Below are 20,718 nucleotides of genomic sequence, written 5' to 3'. Positions count from 1 at the left end.
CCCTAAAACTATAGTATGCAGGTTAAGGTTGACTTTCAAGTTCCATAAGCATTTCATGACACTTCAATGGCAGATAACTACAGAATAAAAGAGAATAACGAAAAGTTTCATCATCAAGAGTAAGAACTAAGGTAAAACGGAATCCTCTATTCATTACCTCTTAATACCTATTGGCATCAGGTATTAAGGTTGCTTGGGCATTTTACCATGTCAAGACTGGGACATTTTAAGGGCATCGATATGATGCTCATAAGGTAAAACAATGGGCACACCGAGCAAAGGCGGTTCAGCTTTTGATTGTGTAACATGCCACTTCATGTCAGGGCAGGAACCGCAAAAATACTTCATAGGTGTGCTAAGGGTTACACACAAAGTTAATGAACGCAGAAAAATTGTGAGTGAAAAACACAAAAAGGCAAAACAAAATATAAATATCTTCTCGCTCCACTCTATGATGTGCAAGCTGGCGCCCCGCCGCGCATAGCAGAGCTGGCACGTCAGCGGTGACGTTTCTGTGCGAGCCTCTGCAAGGCCCGCACAGAAATAGGACATGCTGCGTTTTTAATACTGCGCGAGTTTTCACGCGGTCAAATCGCAGCTGTCAGCATAGGATTGCATAAGCTAATGCAATCCTTTGGCAGCATGTAACAACTGAAAATCCGCGGGAATCTTGCTGCGGAATTTCCATCCGTGGGCATTGGGCATAAATAATGCAGACCATTAAAAATAATTAAATACAAAATAACATCCAATAACCCAAGGAGTACATTATTACAATAGAGGGAACCCTGAAGAGCAACCCCCCTCATACAGCATGAATCACTGTAAAAGACTAACAATGTGCAGCCATATAAACCACAAAAATGGCCGAGCAAATAAATGGGTGCTTATCGTCAAACTACTGTACATGACTTCTGTATATGATCAGAGCTAAAGAAAAAACAACCAGTCAAATACCATTACTGAGCACAGAAAGCTTGGCTAGTGAGCAAAGCCAGCCCCGTACACAGAAAGAAGCTAGGTAAGGCAGAACAAACAGTTCTCCATTAGGCACCATGATAAATGAGTCAGACAAAGGGGTTTGATTGATGCCCTAGGCGTATCGCCACTCAACAATGGCTTCCTCAGGGCTCAGGGGGTTTTGACCACATGTAAATGTCTGCAGTTGTCTGTATGCTTTGCTAATAGACTGTTAATTACGCACATACATATTTATATATACACACATCAGTGTGCCTTCTGTGCGTTCACACACCACTTTTCCGTGTTCATTAAGTTTTAGAACAGTTTTCTACTCCGATCACTGTAGCCGAGAAGTTCCACAACAGATTAAAGACCAAATTCTTCTCTAAGACAGGAAAGGAAATTACCTTCTCAAACCGTCCTCTTTCTGGAAGGGAGCCCTTGCTGAAGTCTGTCCCCCGGCGTTCTTTGTGGTACAAGACTGGATAGTCATTCTCTCCATCGACACTGTGTTCTCTACGGAATACCTGCCCCGAGGAGAACTTCTTCCCACTTTTACCATCTTTCTTCGTGATGTTTAAGTAACTGAGCAGTTCCTGCTGATTCAGACCCCTCTTGAGGAAGTTTCCAGGACCATGTGACTCCGAGAGGGGCTTGAAGTCTAGGTTAATATCATCTGGTGAGAAGACCTGTTTCTCGATCAGGCTGCTCACGCTACCCATGTTGCACCTGTATGAAACGTCTGAGTTGAAAGCTCGGAGATGATGGTTCCTGGCGTCACAGGACAGGCTGAACGTCTGTGCAGCTGCCATGGAGAGTCAACAAAGGTCCTGACAAGTCTGTAAAGAGAAAGTCACAGTTAGCCAGAACTTTACAGTGCTTGGGTCATTTGGACAGATATATAATGGATACTCAATATGATCCAATGATCACCGAGGATCTAAATGTGGAAACTGCATAGAAATACTATTTTATGTAGTACTAGAACCTTAGGACTGATCCATGTTTAGCCCCCCATAGATCTACAGAAATAGCGTACTAATAAAATGTTGCCATATAATAAATACTCTCTCTATTGAAGACTGGCTTTAAATCCCACAAAGGTATTGTGCATGGAGGTAGTCCAATTTTGAACTCCTAAAGTAGTGTTTCAATGAAGAAAAAAATAGATGGAAACTATAAGAACTTCCCAATGAATTATAATCATTGTTTTGTCACCAAACTGGGTTCAACAATGGAAGGATGGTGCCATTCTGCACAGGGCGCTCTGGTTAAGCCTATAGGAGTAGGGGCAACTCTCCAGCAAGACGTCCAAGCTCCATAGCGGGCCATGGAAGATCTCAATGCTCTGCTGAACACCAGTATGGCCGCCTTCTATGTCACCAGCATTCTGGCACATGTACAATGTTCCCCGGCCAGAGTAAAGTAATGGGTTAATCAGCACATCCATATGCCACAGTTCTAGCAGAAACCTTTAAATTTGGGCAGTAGCAAGTAGAAAGCCTGTAAAATACCTGGGGCCATGGCCCGCTCGTGTAATGAAGCATGGCTGAAGTGGATGCACAGCACTATTACACGTTACTTCTCAACTTGCCAATAAAACTAATGAAAATAAAATATATTACAGTACGAGAAGCTTTATTAGTGTCAATTAGGATAACACGTGTACAATAGGATGTCCATCACTGATAGAAATATCACAGGTGTACGATGCCACGATTCACGTGTTATACCTGTGACCCGTCTTGTGTCATTAGAAGTACAATTAAGTGGCTGTCCGGTCTTCTATAAATAAGCCTTAATCACTGTATAATGGAAGGTTACGTAACTTTCTAATTTACTTTGCAGATCACTTAAGGCGCTTTCACATCTGCGCTGGGGATTCTGCTTTCCTGCGCCGTTCGACGAGCAAGAAAGGCGAATCCCTGTGGACGGAAATGAACAGCGCCGGGCAGACCCTATTGACTATAATGGGGTCTGCCAGGCTTTTGGACGGAATATAAAAAAAAAAAACAAAAAGAGCTGCACGCAGAGTTTTCTCTTCTGGTATTTTCAGCCAGATCTGCGAGGGACCGTCTGGCCGCAGGTTCCGACGTAGATGTGAAGCCGGCCTCACTTTAATTTTTAAGATCTCCGCTTACTGTTAATGTGAAAGTTGCAAATCTGTGCAGATACATCTAACATTTCTCAAAACTGGGAGGCTGCCCAAACTTTATCTAGCCCAGGTAATTGTAAAAAAACTAAGGCTCTTTTAAACACAGGGAACCTGGCATATTGCTTGGAAATGCCATCACTTTATGATCAGGGGGGGCCGACCTCCAGGACCCCCATCAATCCTGAGGATGAAGGGGCTGTGGCAGCGATTTAGCAAGGAACCATTCACTTGAAGGAAAACAATGAATCACTACGACCCCTTCATTCTCAGGATCGGTGTGGGTCCCAGAAGTCGGACAGCCAGTCGATGTGGTGGCATATCCTTAGCAAAATGCCATGACTACATGGGAACAACCCTTCATTTTGCAGTTCGACTGATTGGCATATGGCTAGGATATGCACAAGTGTCCATCTAGGTCTCTCCCAACCCCATGCACTACAATGTAACATATGGCTTATGTAGGGAAATGCAGTGATCAAAATATACACATACACTGAAAAAGTATCTGGAAACTCCAGTTGGTTTTCCAAGCATTAATAATGACCCATCACCAGGATAGATAATCAATAGTTAATTGTAAGGGAGGAATGACCTGCCCCACAGCTGATCCTCAGGCCTTCAGTCAGTGCAGCTGGAAGTGTCATAGAAGCCATAGCTGAAAGCTGTCTGGAGCAGTAGATCCTATCGAATTAACCATTATCTACCCTGAGGATAGGTCATGCATAGTAAATGCCCAGAAAACCCCTTAACCCCTTGAATAGGTAAATTGAGTCATGACTGACGTCACATCGCGACATTCTCTTGGCAGACTGTTTTTGCGGGCTGGTTTGCCATTACCTTTCCCAGTCATCTTTTACCCCCCAGCAAGCCGGGTTCTCATTTTACTGACTTCAAAAGGATGGAAGGCTGAGTCAACCTTGAGCCAGCTACCTGAACCGTGTGGGTATTGAACCTACAACCTTCAGGTCGTGAGCGAGAGCTTAGGACTGCATTTCTGCTGCCTAAACACTCTGCACAGCAAAAGTACAGATTATATTTATATTATTTTGATTACATCAATTTTTTTTTTTGTTGGTGACATTTTAAAAGGAGCAGCAAAAGCCTGTAAGTTCTCCAGATAAAAGAAGGTTTAAAAATAAAAAAGTGGTTAACCCTTTACTGACAGTTACTTGTTATACATACAAGGAATGTGTAGAAGACAATTTTTTTGATTTGACATTGATCTGAGATTGTTTTTACAACCCCTATTTGTTCACAAGCTAGCTGGATCCCTGATACGAAAACCTACTCAAGTCACAGATGTCTTAGGAAGACAGAGAGACAAAGATTAAGAGTTCCAAATCCTCCCACAGTTCAAAGATGGGGAGTTTAATCTGCTTCTCCTTAAAGTTCTGGTATGTAGTATGTGAATGCACTCCAGCACTGCTGGGCTCGTGTCCATATGTTACCCTGGTGCATAAAGGAAATAATAGAACGAGCTGCTATAGTTTAGTCGTCCTCCTGGCACACCGGATTCTGCGACCGGTAAGAGGGAATCATAGAGAAAGTTAAGGTCTATGGAATTAGACGAAAAGTTGCTACAAGATTATTAAAGACTGAAAGAGCCTTTGAGTCAGTGACAGCTGAAGGCCGCCCACGGGATTTCATACAGAAGAGTGAGCACATGTTCCCGAACATTCTGTATGTATCGGCGTGCCTGTAGAAGTCTTCGAAGAAAGAAGACGCTTGGGGAGGGTGGGGTGGGGACGACGCTAGAATAAAGCAACCAACTAGTGTTCATTTTCACACAATTCAACAATTATTTGTAAAGGGCCCAAAGTTTATTATCTTTGCTTGCAGTATTGATTTTTGGGGAAAAAGTGCATCTATTAAGGGAGACTGGTGCATGATGGGATGAAAGGTTAACCATAATATTATAGAACAGTGCAATGAATGTCCCTTACTGCTTACTCTTCTATGCCTTGGAAAGCAGCATAATAATGAGTTAATACACCTGCATGGTCAGATACTTCCCACAGCCTCTGCTTATCAGACATTCCTCTACCGATATGCTGTGTAATTAAGCAGGAGGCCAAGCATTAATATGTAAGCTGCGGGTCCGTCCTGCTCCTTGCTGGAATGTGTTGGTTTTTACCTCAATTGTCATAACACAATAGCCGGTCTTCAAGAGAGTCGCTGAGCGAATTCCAAGCGTTCCTAGCAGAATAATTAATTCACACTACAGGAGGCTCTTCAGCCCTCCGTATGTGCATGTTGGCTTTCCAAGACGCAAACCACCACTAAACAAGCCCACCGAGCCAGTTTAGCATCTGCCACCGAGGATCTACATACTCATTACATTCAGTTCTGTTGGCAGGTCTCAAGTACCTCGGATCCAAGAAACTGAAAATATAGGCATTTTGTACACTTTTCTGTAGGCAAACTTTTTACATCTTGTCAAACAGATAGCCAACTTGGATGGGTCTACGAGGACTGGCACAATACAGTCTGTACCAAGTACCTGGCTGACAGGATCAGGTTCTATTAATTCCCACTGCTTACATGGTGCTAAGCTAACACATTCACTCCCGCACGTCTGCCTGTCCTCATGGGACTCAAGTGCTAATTTCGCTATCTCACACAGGGGCCAAGTTTATAGGAAGCCAATTAACCTATCAGTTTTTAAGTGTGGAAGGAAATAGAAGTACCTGGGAGGAAATCCACGTAAACCTGGTTGAAACTCCCAGAGGCGGCTTACAATATGGGCGGTTCAGGTGGCCACACATGGCTCCCAGTAGGGCCCACAGCCATTTTTGGTCATTGGTGTACCAAAATATGTTCAAGAAGTAGTTTGTACCCCAAAATTGATACCAATGAAAAACTTCAACTTAATCATGCAGAGAACAGGCCCTCATTAAGCTCCATAGATGGAGGGGAAAAAAAAGTTATGCCCATTAGAAGGCAAGAGTGCTAGCCATTAAGCAACCCTGTTGCCTATAATACGCAAGTATTATAGATGGCACATCTAATCCATAATTTGCCACTGGATAATCTATACGGCTATAGGCCGCCTGCACACGGGCGGAAATCCCGCGGTGGTATTTCCCGTGGGATTTCCGCCACTGAAAGTTTGCATAGGAGTGCATTACAATACGCACTCCTATGCAGACGGCCGCGGTTTGGCCGCGCAAAATCTCGCGCGGCAAACAAATCGTGGCATGTCCTATTTTTGTGCGGGGCTCGCACTCACCCGGCCGCCGGCTCCGGTTTGCGCATGCGCCGGCTGCGCCGCAGCCGGCTCATGAAAGAGCTGGGGCCGCCAGGCGCGGGTGAGTACGCGCTCGTCCCTGCAGGCTCTCGGGTCGGGTCCCGCAGCGAGAATTCTCGCTGCCGGATCCGACCCGCTCGTCTGCAGGCGGCCATAAGAGGTAATGCAAAGAGTCATGTGTTACATTGTTCTGCGTCCCACAACTCCATACATTACAGCACTAGCCTGTGATTCGGGATGAACCAATACGATGGCTGCGATTGGTTCATCGAGCGCTGCATTGATTGGTTGAGCATCACTCAATGAGCCAAATCCCAGCCATCACATCCTGGAGGCGGGATTTATGAATCCTATAACAAGGAAGTGGTAATGTACAAACGGCTAGGCCTGAAGAACAACGCAGACCTACGAAGAGTGGCGTGAGGGACATGGCCCAAGTACGCTAGATAGGTAAAATAAGACCTAGTGTATCTTTTGGGGCAAAAAGTAATATAAGACAGGGTCTTATTTTCAGGGGATTAACATTAAATTCAGTGAGGTTTGCGTTGTCTTGTTTTTTTGTGTAGATGAGTGACGCCAGTTGACAAGCACTACCGGTGGCCATCAACGTGCCTATAGCTCTTTATTGCTACCCAGTTGACAGACTATAGGCGGACGCTTTCACCACAGAACAGCACCGTAAACTAAGTTATGGTGCCGTTTGGTGATGTGACAGGGAGACGGGCGTGCGTGTCATATATACACAATATTATATTTATTTATTTCACAAATAGGCACATTGATGGCCGCCACTAGTGCCTATAAAACTGACCCACTCAAACATTACTGAATGGGATATGAATCACCCAAGAACACATTTCATATTACTTCTATTCCCTACTCTTTCTTTCTTACAAGGGGAGATTTTGGGCGCTTCCTCGCAGCCATCGCCCCGGAAGCATCTTTTCGCCATATGTACTGTATTGGATATATGGCAGCGCTCATCGCCCAGACGGGGGAAGGAAGAGAGAACAGGACTGATTTACACAAATGGGAGGATTAAAGAGGAAGCAGGAGAGGCTGTTTGACTAGGACACTCCTCAGAGCTTGTAAAAATACAATATACTAGTGTTCCTATGACATTTACTACACATACACCTGAAAGAAGTGTACATCATTCACAATGCTATACAGATACCGATGGCGGTTTATATGGGGGGGGTGTGTTACACTTAGAGCTCCAGAAGTCCCCCCCATGTGACATCGCTTTCATGGTTGTACATGGCATAATATTGAAGAAAATGTATGGAATTGCGCATTCTGTATAGAGTGTGGTGCCGGCTGTGAAGTGGAATTAGTATAAGGCGGGTCTCACACAAACTGATTTGAATTGCAGATTCCGTGATTGCTGTCCGTGCGTATCATATGTTGTAATACATGGGCATTGAAATGCATTGACTTTCGCCAGTTCGCTGACACTTGCGTGTGGATATTGCAGATTCTGCGAGCGGAAGAAAAATCTCAGCATGCTCTATTTTACCGCCCATTCTGTGCGCATGAGCTCCATTGATCTCTATGGATACGTTTAATCTGCAGTGCATTCGCCCCAGCTCCTCTCTGCGCATGCACGGGCTGGCCGGCACATCACAGAGCCAGAGCCACGGGAGAAGGCGAGAGCTGCACCAGTCCCACATGCAATTTGCTTCGGCGATGAAACGCAGGTCTTCCGCTGCAGATATCCACGCGCAGAATCCGACCCGCTGGTGTGAGCCCGACCTAAGTGTGTACCCTCTGTACTTGTGCTTCTCACCCGGTGAAGCTTCGGGCAGCTGGTAGAGTTATTATTGTCAGGTACATCACATGTAGGATATTGTGCTATTGTTGTGGAGTCGATAGTCACAAGGTTTATACATGACATTGTGTCCCGGTCACACTCATCTAGGCAGAGAGCGCAGTAACATTTTGTTTGCAGCCTGGCTGTGTGGTCTAGGATCCTGTTGGAGTCATTAAACATGTACCCCTATTACGCCTGTGTGAATTGGTATGTGCTGTACTAGTTTTTTTTTAATGTGATGAATAGCACTGCATGCTACACTATCTAGAGCCTTAACCCTTTGCAATCCAATTTTGGATTCAGGGTTTCCTAGGGAGTTTTCTCTTTCTGCCATTATATAATGGCACCATCTGCTGGCTAGAGCCAGTACTGCGGTATGGGACATGCTGGAGAGCCCCCCCCCCCCCCCCCGACAACAGTAATATACAGTAAAAATACCCTGCCGGACATCTTCCAACATCAGAGCTGTACATCCTTCAATCAGAATGTCTTCAGACGTCAGAGAGTGGATTGGAAAGGGTTAATGGGAACCCGTCCCCTACTATACGTTATGATGCTTATAGGACAAGTCCTGCTGAGTCTGGGAGTGTAATCTTCATACTTACCCGGCTCCCCATTCCTGTGCTGTCCTCCCAGGACATCGGCGCTCCATCTATCAGTATGGCTTATCAGTTAGTCTGAGCACTCCACTGTTCTCTATGGGAATGTGCGCACATGGGCTGAGTGAGAAGAGGTGCGCTTATTTAAAACCAGAGCGCCACCTTCCCAGGGTGGAACCATGGGAATGGGGAGCCAGGCAAGTATGAAAGCTTTAGCTTATGGTGCTTATAGGAGGTGACACGCTCCCTTTAAAGTGACCCTCAGGTCCTGGAAAATACATTTGTCCAGGGACTAAAAGGGGGTAGTTCTATTACCTGCTACTGATCCTAGGCATTGTCATGACTTGGGCCCACCGGTTCCTGCACCCCATTTTTCATCTTACAAGATGGCCACAACAGTATTTTAACAGCAATCAGACCAGCACAGATCAGGCAAGCAGTGCTGGCCAGTCAGGGAGCAGGTGTAGTATGTTGGGAGTTTAACTCACCACCAATGTACAGCATGCATTAGATAGTTAAAAGGGTCACTCTGGCTAATACACATTTTTACATTCCTACCCCCTCTCCTGATGGCCTGTTGCACTCTGGAGGTCTCCTATGTGTATTGCAGTCATTTCCATGCAGTGCAGTTTCCTGTCTGATATTGATCAGGCAGCATCTTGATACTGAGATTTCTGCCTGCTCACTTTCGCTTTGCTAACACTCCCATGATGCATCAGCTAGAGCTAGTACCATCTATGCCTGCTGGACGCACACTTATTACCTTCTATGTTCAGCTAAAAATAAACAGGCCATAATTATACAGTTGGAGGATGAGCTGTAGTGTCCTCTATTATAACTGTGTGACAGAAGTCTCTAAATAGCAGTAACTGTAAAGATTAAAAAAAAAACAAAAAAACCAGAGTGGTTCTTTAAACTATTGCGGCGCCCATCTTGCAAGACCAAAAACTGAGCCCAGTAACTGCTGAACCAGGAGATAAAAGCACAGAAGACAGCAGGTAATATAACTACCCCCTCTGGTCCCCAGACAGAATTTTGCCCCGAGACTGGAAGGTCAATTTTAAAGAAAAAACACCCCAGCAAGAACATAAAGCATTCATGTAGAAAACTGTACCCCTTATTCTTTTATAGCAGATTTTTTTAATATTCAGCGACACTTTTGCTCCCTAAACAGTTTTTCCGGCTCTTTGTGGTGAAGAACGGCACGCAGTAGATCTCAGATGCGCTTGTAGACTAACTGTTGCAAAAGATCTGCTGAACTCTACTGGCTAACACCGTACCAAACTTTTTTTTCCCTTTTTACCAAGGTGGATACACCCAGTTTTCTCTGCCAAACTTCTTGAAAAGGTCAAGAAATTTCGTAACCATTTAAATAAACCCTGAGATCAGAATATCTTAGAACTCTATTTTTAAAGCGCTGCGGAAGTCGCCTTAATAAGATCAAGATACTTAAAAAGCCAAATTGAGTTCCAAATATTAGAAAGACTCATTAATTTACAGATGGGGGTTTACGCGTTGCCACTTGGATCAAGCACATGATCTCCTTCCTCCTCACAAAACATCTGAAGACGTTGGGACTGATGAATACTTCCCACCAAAACGGCAACCAGCTGCGTTTATAGCCAAGCGTAAACCCTGCGTTATCTCAGAGCTGCACAACCTGCTCCCCGGCTGCGCAGAATACCCTGCAGAGCCCTCATATGCCCATGCAATAGAAATCACTAGACCAGCATTAAAACTAGAGATGGGAGAGATTACAGGATCAGCCCTACTAATCTTCTGAGAACTGTCTTGTGGATACTGAGCCAGGAGATGCTGGCAGGAACAATGGCCTTTTTTCTACTTGTGCAGCGAGGCATAGGGGCTGTTTGTAGAGCGACTGCAGCCATATAATGAGCGGTGCAGCCCTGCCGGCACTGCTGGGCCATCAACCAGCTCCAGACCAAGGACAACCCAGTAGCCAAGCTATAGGTGGCTTATGTAGAGGCAACAGTCATGACTACAGTGTCTAGAAGCACGAGCCGTTGAGCATCCGGAATGTCATGCGCGCCCAATACAAAATCTGTAACAGTCCCCACCTACCATCTATAATACTGGGGGCTTCTATACACGAGGACATTGGGCTTCCTGCGGCACCAGGGCTTGGAGGAGAGAAATGCTACCGCTGCAACAAGTTAGCAGCTGCTTATAAAGGGTGTCCCCAGAAATACCCATCCAGGGGCAAAAGATCCTTCTAGCACTGCATGAGCTTGGAGCATGCTTGTTCCAGCGCTAAAATAGCCAATGGGAATCGAGTTAAGACAAATTAGCATAATGCATTTATTCATTTCTGGCAGTTAAATTAGATCATGAATGAATCAATGCAATCAGTGAAATCAAGAGAAAAAAAAAAATCAATCACAAAGACCATCAATCAAGGCCGGGCTCACACGGATGGATTAAAGGTATGGATTCCGCGATCACCGTCTGCGCAGGAGATTAAATTACGGGCATTGAAAGGCGTGCATCTTCACGCACGCACGCACACACACGCACGCACACACGATTCAGCAAGCAGAAGAAAAAGTTGTGGCATGCTCTATTCTATGGCCATGGAATCCGTGCGGACGGCCTACACTGATGTCAATGGAGGCCGTCCGACCCGCAGCCCATACTAATCACAGTAAAAGGAGACAACATGACACAATGCGCCAGATGTATTCTACAGTATATAACAAAGTCCTACACACACCCAACCGGAGCAAAACATTTTGTTAACCTGGCTGGCGTCAGTTATTGGAGCATTACCTATATGACCTATAGAGACAACATAATCCCTATGACTCCAGTCACAACACTCCTCTGCATGTATGGAGGAAAGTTTATTACGTCCGCAGTAATTACGGTACATCAGGCTTCATTAAGCAGAACTCCTTTATTTCGTCCTCAACAAAGGCTCTTGTGTACATCCCAAAGTAAGTGGGTGGTTTATATGTACAATTTGTTCTAGGCGTGCCATGTTATAGGAACATTAAACACTAAACCCTGCCTGCTGATAATATAATGCACATAAACCAGGGGAAAAGCATTACAAGCCGCTGGATTAGTCAGGCCCAAATAATGCTCACACGCCAAAAAAAGGTGAGCGGTTTCATGTGCCAAGCCGTAGGATGGATCAATGTATACAAAACAGATCCAACTTGGGTCAAACGGCCACCGATGTCAATATCATCAGAATTTCCTGATCCCTACAGAACATGTTTCCTATGCAATCCGGAAGTTTGAAAAAGTTAATGGGACACAAAGTTACGATCTGAGTCACTCTCTAAGGCCTCCCTCACACAGGGCGTTTTATACAGCGTTTAGCGCTGCCTTTTCAGCCCAGCGCTAAACGCTGTACAACACTCCCATTCATTTCAATGGGGCTGCTCACACAGGGCTGAAAACGCAGCGCCTTGCAACGCTGCGCTTTGACAGCGATGCAAGTTCTATTTTTGGGCGTTTTCAGCCCTGTGTCGCCCATTGAAATGAATGGGCAGCGGTTTTAGCACTGCTGAAAACGCGGCAACACTTTGTGCCGCATTTTTGGCAGCATTAACCACTCGCCGATTTTCGGGGTGAGGGCTTGCAATAGAAGCCCTACCCCGAAAATCTGCCCCAGCTAGGTAGACAGAAAAAAAGAAAGTTAATACTCACCCAGCCGCTGCAGTCCGGGTCGCGGCCGCTGGTCTCTGCCGCTGATCCGGGCTTCTCCAACACTCCCAAGTCTATTCCTGGAGGGCAGGTTTGAGAACCCCGCCCCCGGCTATAAAGTGCTGTGATTGGTTATCGGCACGCTCGATGCCCAATCACAGCCCTTCATTGACTGTTTCAGCCAATCAGCGCCGGCAAGCCCTGTTTGGCTGAGACAGTCAATGAAGGGCTGTGATTGGTTATCGGTGCTGGCTCGATGCCCAATCACAGCACTCTATTGCCGGAGGCCGGGTTCTCAAACCTGGCCTCCGTCAATAGACTTGGGAGTGCTGAGGAAGCCCGGATCAGCGGCAGAGACCAGCGGCCGCGACCCGGACTGCAGCGGCTAGGTGAGTATTACTTTTTTTTTTTCTTTTCAGCATTCTGAAAACGCAGCCAAAACGCTGGCATAAAGTATGCCAGCGCTGCTGAAACGGGGCGGAATCTGCAGTAACGCAGCATTGAAAAACGCTGCGTTTCTGCAAACGCCCTGTGTGAGGGAGGCCTTAATGTGTCACTTTCAGCCGATTTCCCGCACGGCACGGGCAGCTTTTTGGTAATTGGCAACGTGAAGAATTTGACTAAACATCAAACATCTCTAAATCTCTCTAAATATGGTATAAGGTAATCACTTGTCATGTTCCAGCATTACTTACTGCATCGTGAAGCCAGTAAATACTAGATTTATAAAGGAGATTTCACCAATCCATAATAAAAACCCATATGTCTCCTATGTATACTGCAGTCCCTTCCATGCAGTGCAGCTTCCTGTCCGATACTCATCAGGCATCATCTTGATGCTGAGATTTCTCCCTGCTTTCTTTTTCACTATTTTGTGCCATCAACTCCATGATACATCAGCACCAGCAGCTAGAGCTTGTACCATCTCTGCCTGTTGGCAGGACAGTGTAATTATTACCTTCTATATTCACCTAAATAAGCTGCAGACCATAAGTAGACAGAAGCTGAACGGTCATCGCCTTCATTATAACTGTGACAGGAACCTCTAATTATCAGCAGTATAAGGGGGCGAGTCCCTCTCTGAAGAGCTTGTGTGGTAGGGTCCATTACGCAGGTATTATGCTGCCCGAAAAAACGGCTTTTAAAGGAATAAAAAGCCAAGTAAAGGCCAGGTGGTCAGAATGAGATCACATGACCACCCGAGGAGGAGAAATCCAGGAAGATTCGGATAGAAATGAATAACCAAGGTAATACTAGCCGAAAAAAATTGCTGATTGGATCTTTAATAGGACCAATAAAAGGTTGTGTTTTAAAAACTTTTTGCTCTTCTGTAAGAATATGTTTGTAATATTCAGACAATGGGAAGTTAATAAAGTGAACCTGGCAGCACATACTGTCAGCCCCATCAGGAGAAGGTGAGACTCAAGAACTAATAAGTGGTTCCTTTAGGCCTCCGGCACACCAACCTGCTTTGAGACTATGCTGTCTGTAATTTCATGGACAGCACACGGCCCTATTATAGGGCTATTATAAACATGGAGATTTTTTCACATTGACTGAAGGTCCAACTGGAAAAATAAAAACCAAACTCATGGCATGCCCTATAGATGACAACTATAACATGCAATGCCTGTGAACGTGGGAGGAAACACGGACCAGTGTCCAAGTGCTGTTTGATGGGAGTTGCACCCAAGTCACCAGTGCACAACTCGCATTACGGCCAGTGTGCACCTAGCCTGAGGTTGGGATTGAAAAATCAGATGCAAATCCGCCAGCAGATTTACCCCTGAAATGTTGAAAGGAGTAAAACCCACAGCAAAAATTGGCATCCCGGAAAAAAAAAAAAAATTACAGAAGAGCAGTTTCTGTGCAGAATCTCATCCACTATAATCTGCACAGAACATCTGTTATTCCCCAACGTGGTATTTCAGTTTCGGTAAATAAGTAACCCGGTTCTACTCTAACGGTCCAGTGTCGTTCATGACATTACTGCAAACTGGGGCAACACTGCAGTACATGTAATGGGCACCACGAGGCCAAATATTCTTCAGCCAAGCGCCTGGTAATGGTTCCAACAGACACAGTGGCCTGTAACGATGGTGCCACCTGTCTCTGGATGGCGAACAACCAAACAGTTGGAACCGCTTGTGTTTGTCAGACCCTCCTCTCTACTGGTGGTCTGTCGAGGGTATTCTTAGCCCAGTTGCCTTCTGTGTTTGCCCTCACTCATCCACTGGTCCCATCACAGCCTAACAGTCTGGTCAGAATGGCCCAGGCAGCGGGTAATTGGTCGATACGACCATCCAGCTTCTCACACTCCAATAAGGTGTCTCCTCTTAGACACTGTTAACTGCATGAAATCTGATTGTGTCGTAGAGGCGTCTAGTGGTCCACAAGCTCTACATAAGCGGGAAAAAGAGGCCACTACACACAAGGAGCCTCTGAGCTTTTCTATAGGCCAAGGGTGGGACCAATTTTAGGGCCACAGGTGACAAGACCGTTCATCTAATCACCCACAACTCTAATCATTTGTATATCTGGATGGAACTGAAGGCCGAGTTTGAAGCAAAAGGGGCAACTTCTAGGCATGCGTATTTTTCTTATCAGCACATAAGTGAGAAACACCGCCCTAACATTTTCCGTAAGGAATAACGCAGGGTTATGGAGTTGGAAAAGAATGTACTGACTGGCTTATAAAAAAAAATATATAATTCATTCAATGCAGAATTTCTTGCCTTTCATAAGAATTTAGGAAAGTTGTGAAATGTCCTATAAATAGAGATTCTATTCACCTAAGCCCCCATTTATCATAAATCATTGCTTAACTAGGATGTGTAAACCACAATAGAAAACTGTATTCTATCTAATATGTAAATAGCTTGATAACTCAGTCATAAAAGTGATGACAACCCTGATGTTACCATTCTAATACAGTAAATGTATCACTTCAAAAGCCATGAGTCAGATAGAAGGCGGCCAAGTCTGGGAAAACTGAGTGGTCGGAGGATTGGCTGACTACAGTCCTGGAAGGAACATAGTAAAGGCATTTTCCCGGAATGGATTTCATAACACATCAATGAGAGAAGGGTGTTTTCGCTTATATGAACGCTATGGTTTTCGATGGAGGATGACTGCATATGGGTGGGAACTCTTCCCAGGAATGGGGGGACTTGAATCAGTTTCCAAAATTGTGTGGCCCTTCTGATTTGTCTCTCGAGATAAAATCAGTCATAGAAGCCGATTCTAGGTCAGACATAATATGTGAAATATTAACCACTTTTGGTCATTGGAAGCGTTTCGTATATTCCCCTAGGAGGCATGTTATAAGAGGAGAATCAGTCTGTAGCATCATAGTAGTAGGGCCCAGTCACATCTGCGTTGGGCTTCCATTTAAAACAGATCTGGTAAATATAATAGAATTGAAAGCAAAACCAGAAGTCACTTGGATGCAATAGGGTTTTTTTTGACAGTTCCACTTATTCCATCATGCTTTTGTTACTATTCCATTATTAACAAATCAGTTTTTAGGACCCAATTTATTTTTCTAATTTGCCCAGTCTGAGGTCACGTGATCTCCCCCTTCTGAGCATGCTCAGTAGAAAATGACAGATCTGTTTACCAGAGGGTAACACTGAGGAAAACTGAAGCCTCTCCATTTGCTTCCATTTCCCATAGACAATGTGGAAGGTTGTTTATGGTTCAACTTGGTTTCCATACTCCCCCCCCCCCCCCAAAAAAAAAAACAAAAAAAAAGCCGAATGAAAATTTCCATTTATTTTTTGCTTTTGCTAATTGTTTTCTAAGACAAAACTGAAAAATTAAATGATGATTGACAGGAAAGCCAAATGCAGATGGGGAGGCGGCCTTACTGCATCATTAGAGACCCGTCACATGGGATGGAGGGTTTCCACAACACAACCCACTTTGTTACAAAAATATGCATGTCCAAGAGCTCATTCACACAGGTGCGTTTTAACTGCGTACTGTTTAATTTTCCTTGCCTATGATCGTGTACGCGTGTTTCGTGTGCGCGTATACCTGAGCATACCTATGTACGCACTCAAAAAAAAAAAAAAACGCAAGCAGGGAAAACAGCCTAGAATTATGTTCCAAATGCTTTTGTTTAAATTCATTAGTATGTTTCCTAGCAAAATGCGTGAAAAGCGCAGCTGCTACACTAGTACTTGCGTTCGCAATGCGTATTATACGCACCCATAGAGAACAGGGCTCTTACTCGCGTAATATGCAATAAACTAGAGCGTGCTGAAATTGTCCTCACGCACTATACACAAGTGTGAATGGATCGATGAGATTCCATTTACTTTCACTGACTATATGCCTGTGTGAATGAGCCCTAAATGTAGATTTTGATGCTGAATTGCGGGAGAATTAAGCCATTTTTAATTCTGCATCAAAATCTGCACATTAGGGGGTCGTTTCCACGTAGAGAGCGATTTCACTATTGTAGAGCAGCCATTAGACTTGTGCATTCCGATGTGGAATTTTCCGAAGGGCGGTATACTCTGTGTCCTGTGTGAAAGGTCCCTGTGAAATGTAGAAGGATCCTGGAACCATCTAGTCCCACAGAAACCTGCCGTCAGGAGTGGTGCAGCCCGCGGCTGACTCACTGCTATGGAAGCTTTAACCCCCAGCATTTCCCGTCTCTGCCATCAGTCATCTGGCAGGGAAGCTGCAGCCAGTTAACTGTAAACAGAAACTGCTCCATACCCGCTGCTGGCACAATAACAGGCTGGTGGGTTAAGTTTCAGCCACTATGAATACAAGCAGAGTGTCATCCGCTGGCTCCACAGACAACACTTCCTGAGGCAAGGTGGTGGCAGAACACCCAGGGAATGATCGTAATGATGATACAAGAGGTGAGTCAGGTTTGGGAAAACTTCATGTTTTATTGCTGCCCCAGTAGCTCTCGGGCTCCTGTCATCAGCGCTGCATTCCTGAAGTTCCCCATTACTAATAGCATTTTACGGAGACTTTGCTTTTGGCGAACAAAGTGAATATATTTACAGTCTTGGAGTTGAACCAACAGACTAAAAAAATACTTTCATCTGGCAAAACCAATCATTTTGGCCCAACAGATAATTGATCCTACCACTTATCAGTCAAATATCCTTAATTATCTATCGAGAATGATCAGTCAGCAGACCCTCAAAGATGAAGAGATCCTGCTTAAAAGGGGTATTCCCATCTCAGCCCCACCTTGGAAATAGCCAAATGCTCCAACCCAGCGCCATTTCTGTTGTTTTCATTGAAGAGAATAAGAACAATGGAAACACCATAACAGTCTCCCGCGCCGTCACGCAACACAGTCTCCCGCACCGTCACGCAACACAGTCTCCCGCACCGTCACGCAACACAGTCTCCCGCACCGTCACGCAACGCAACACAGTCTCCCGCACCGTCACGCAACGCAACACAGTCTCCCGCACCGTCACGCAACACAGTCTCCCGCACCGTCACGCAACACAGTCTCCCGCACCGTCACGCAACACAGTCTCCCGCACCGTCACGCAACGCAACACAGTCTCCCGCACCGTCACGCAACGCAACACAGTCTCCCGCACCGTCACGCAACGCAACACAGTCTCCCGCACCGTCACGCAACGCAACACAGTCTCCCGCACCGTCACCGTAACGCAACACAGTCTCCCGCACCGTCACCATAATGTAACAGTCTCCCGCACTGTTACTGTAACAACGTAGCACTCTGCATGCCATTTCCGTAACTCTAACTCATTTCAATTAGAGCCATGGAAACAGTGCTGGGTTGAGGTTCTCGGCGGTCTTTATAGCCTCCGGCCGGCAATTACAGCAGAGGGTTCCCATCTCAGTTATGAAAAGTTAAGATGGGAATACTCCTTTAAAATACATAAAATTACATTTAAAATACATAAATTACATTTTGGTGCTTATAAGACAGGGAACATTGAGTCCAGGGGTGTCATTTTTATACTTACCCGGCTCCCACACGGTCACCCCTGGAAGCCTATTACGACAACACCTTTCTTCAGTCCGTACACAGTATTCTCTATGGGCATGCACTGACTAAAAGGCAAGGGTTACTTTCAGACTGACCACTAGGGGTGACAGCGTGGGGAGTTGGGCAAGTATAAGCACACCCTTGACTCCCTTAGTTTATGGTGCTTATAAGATGTGGCAGGGTCCCTAAACCAGTGGCAGTTACCAGTCTTGCAGGGTAATCCAGCAACATCTGCATGGAGTTTTTATGTTCTCGCAGTGCTTGTGTGGGCTCCCTCTGACACCCCAAAAATGCATCTGTATTGACAGTGTGGTCAAAACTGCAAAGAACCACATTAGAAAAACAGTGCCTCGTTTCCGAAGGGTTTTTGACTGCACCATGTAAAAGCAGCCATAATTTGGCTTCAAACAACAATAAGCCCTCGGGTGTGCCCGACTGAGACTGGAGAACTAGACTGCGAGTGGCATCAGGTGATACTTCTCATGAATGTAGGGGAAAACCCATAGGCTGCTGCTATATGAGCGCTACCAGGAGCTGCTAGCATTCGCATTTTCCCGACAATTGCCTGCAAGAGCAGGTGCAGCCCAGCAAACAGCACTATTACATGAGCTCACATAATAGCAGCCATAGGGTGCGTTAACACGTGTGCTGTTAACGCCTGTGTAATAATACCAATTGCCAGGCTGCACGTCCACAGGCGTGATTCCGCTAGCGGTAAATCGCCGGCAAATCACGCTGTCTGAAGCTTTCCCTAGCATTGCTATGGGTGAGCCCATTTGTCAGATGCGGAGAACAGTCAGCTGGCTCCTGCTCCCCGGCAGCGGCTCCCGCCGCGGAATATTACTACACCCATGGACAGGCAGCCATAGGGAAAACATAAGCGCTAGCCACCAGCACTCATGCAATAACATCCTTAATGACCACAATGCTAAGAGTCAATGACACCATACACATTCCAGATTAACATGACTTATTGCTTTTTTTTAGCAAACAGTAGTTTGACATCTCAATGAAAAAATTTCTATACAGGCATATGAAATTTTGGACAAATTTCTATCTAACATGTATGAGCGACTGATGGATCCCTGTATCCCATTTCCATGCTACTGTTCACTCCTGGTCCCATTTCCTGATACCTACTTTAAAAGGGGTTTAATGGACAATTATTTTCTCCTAATTGCTTAAAATGAAAAGGTCATGGGACAGAACAGAACAGCCTCAGACAGCTCTGGCCACCGATTGGTAAGCCGTTCGACAAGAAAGACCAGGAAGGACCGCCAAGTAAGTACCACTGGGTTTATTACTTTAACACATATGCACCAATAGTTAATTAAAAAAAAACATTTTTAAGAAAAAAGACAAAATTGTTCAAACAGCCAGACAACCCCATTAAAGAGGTATTCTAGGCCATTTTAACTGATGACCTATTCCTTGTGCATCAGCCAATTGCCTGTCCCCCTGTCAGTGCAGCGGGCTGGACCTTGTCATCAGCATTCAATGGGAGCGAAGTCAGCAGTCCCACTTCCTGTGGTGAGCGCTGATGACTACATCCAGCCTGCTGGGCAATCAGCTGATGGCAAACCCCTATCCAACTACTGATGACCTATCCAGAGCACTGGTCATCAGTTAAAATCCCCCGGTATAGTCCTTTAACTCAGTGCCCAATAAACACACGGATCTAAACTAATGGCTCCGCCATGAAGTGTCTGATGAATGAATGTCACTACATGTAGCAGGACATAAGACCCTCCTGCTCCTTGGAATGTCCTGGTGACGGTATGCAATATTACCCGTCTCTCGGTTCACTAGCTTCCTGCAATTTTCAAGCTTCAATGACAAAGACAAAGTAGATGTGTAAACATTCATACGGTCACGGTCTCCACCAGCGAGGGAAAATAATGGAAAAGCAGTTTTATAACCTGCAGATACAATTCACATTTTCCCTGCCGCCTCTGTACTGTGTAATCACTGCATCCTCTGAAGAGCACCGAATATTTGTAGGCGTTAGGTTCTAAAACCGTATCAGTAGATAAAGGGTAATGAAACCTACCAAGGCCGACACTGCGCCAATGTTCATAGCTTCCCACTGAATCTCTTCTGATACACAGTAAGCCTTAGCATTCACACACATGGCAGAGCCCATTGCACTGGGCAGCACAGCGCCTCCATGTGACGCCCTTTTGGGTGTGGTATTACAGACACTCGGCGAGAAGTAACGTTTCTGCTTGATCCAAGTGAGATTAGCCCCATAAATATGGAGTCCAGTGGAGC

The 20,718-nt window shown here is 45.4% G+C and overlaps 1 protein-coding gene across 2 annotated transcripts in view; it reads right to left on the bottom strand.

Moving 5' to 3' along the window:
- The window catches only part of N4BP3 (NEDD4 binding protein 3), a 39,811-nt gene that overhangs the window by 7,240 nt on the left and 11,853 nt on the right, over positions 1 to 20,718 (bottom strand). For both annotated transcript variants that reach the window (XM_066591359.1, XM_066591360.1), the window contains exon 2: positions 1,371 to 1,802. In XM_066591359.1, the coding sequence (XP_066447456.1) occupies positions 1,371 to 1,775 (405 nt within the window). In that variant the 5' untranslated portion in view covers positions 1,776 to 1,802. The remainder of the gene's footprint in view (positions 1 to 1,370; positions 1,803 to 20,718) is intronic.

This window comes from Eleutherodactylus coqui, chromosome 2, assembly GCF_035609145.1.
Source record: "Eleutherodactylus coqui strain aEleCoq1 chromosome 2, aEleCoq1.hap1, whole genome shotgun sequence".
Classification (NCBI taxonomy): Eukaryota; Metazoa; Chordata; class Amphibia; order Anura; family Eleutherodactylidae; genus Eleutherodactylus; species Eleutherodactylus coqui.
The sequence above is the reverse complement of the archived record's forward strand: the minus strand, read 5'-3'. Positions and strand labels throughout refer to the sequence as shown.